The sequence below is a fragment of the Elephantulus edwardii genome, unplaced genomic scaffold (assembly GCF_000299155.1).
Source record: "Elephantulus edwardii isolate Elephantulus edwardi_28Jun2011 unplaced genomic scaffold, EleEdw1.0 scaffold00022, whole genome shotgun sequence".
Classification (NCBI taxonomy): Eukaryota; Metazoa; Chordata; class Mammalia; order Macroscelidea; family Macroscelididae; genus Elephantulus; species Elephantulus edwardii.
The window spans coordinates 9,274,364-9,275,449 of record NW_006399772.1 but is presented as its reverse complement, the minus strand read 5'-3'; the positions used below and the strand labels follow the sequence as shown (position 1 = coordinate 9,275,449).

The window sequence follows — 1,086 nt, the reverse complement described above, 5'->3', positions numbered from 1 at the left end:
TATGAGTCGCAGGCGACTCGACGGCACATAACAACAACAACAACAGCCTCTTGAAGCCATTTTCATTTGAAGAGGTCTCAGCCTTAAAGAGATTAATTTCTTTCAAGTCACATAAACTTCCCTTCAAGTCAAGTCCAGGGTAAACTGAGGCTTCCAGTTACTTGAAGGACACTAGCAAGTTCCTGTACCAGTCTTCATTAGACTGCTTTTACCAACTACTTGCATCTGGTATAATTTACTTTTTATAAATGAGACACTCAAAATGTGAATATGCAGACAAAGGGAATCGGAGTTTTATGCAAAAATGCAATCATGAATGAGAGAAGAGGGGGAGTATTTGGGCAAAGTCATGTGGTGTCGTTTCACATGCTTAAGGAGATGTTGCCAAACGGTTTCCCAAGTCTTATTATTATGGACGATTAAAGTCCGTTTCACATTCTGTCAAAGCTTCTGCCAGGCAGTATCTTATCCAATAAGCCAATAAGGTCTTGCCCCTCACTAGGGGATTAATTCAGACCTCCCTCGTCCAATTAGGTCTTGCCCCTCACTACGCAATGAATTCGGACCACCCTTTTGCCGCGACTTATATTCAGAGGGAAAGTCAAAACATCCCTCAAAAGGATCAGAGCTCAGCCACCACTGGCAGAGCCGCAGGGATCAGGACGTTAAAGGGCTCCTCGCACCTTACTCCTCGCCTCAGCCTTCGGGACTTTAAAGCGAGGGCAAGGAGGAATCGGAGGGCCGACAGGGACAGCGGAGAAAGGCTCGAGCTTCCAGTGGAAGCCAGAGACAAAGGTGAGTAAGTGCGCGGAGGCAACGGGGAGAAGGGCAGTGGCCGGGTGGCGTGACTCCGGGAAGATCCAGAAAAGCGGCCAGGACTAGGCAGGGAAGGAAGGTCCGTGCAGGGCGGGCGAACCCGCTTAATCGCAGGATGGGAGGGACGGCGACCGGGAACGCCTCTCGCGGCTCCGCCCCGCCGCTCGGGGCCGGGAAATGAAACCCAGGCGAGCGCCCAGGTCACGCGCTGGGGCGACTAGGCCGCCTCTGCCTTCCCCGGGCGGGCAACTCCGAGGAGGAGCGCGTGCC

General features: G+C 52.6%; 1 protein-coding gene across 1 annotated transcript in view; it reads left to right on the top strand.

The window, feature by feature from the left end:
• The first annotated feature begins 554 nt into the window (after positions 1-554).
• Positions 555-1,086, top strand: part of NAMPT (nicotinamide phosphoribosyltransferase) — a 21,981-nt gene continuing 21,449 nt past the window's right edge. The window contains exon 1 of the mRNA XM_006882686.1: positions 555-795. Coding sequence (XP_006882748.1) covers positions 555-795 — 241 coding nt within the window. The remainder of the gene's footprint in view (positions 796-1,086) is intronic.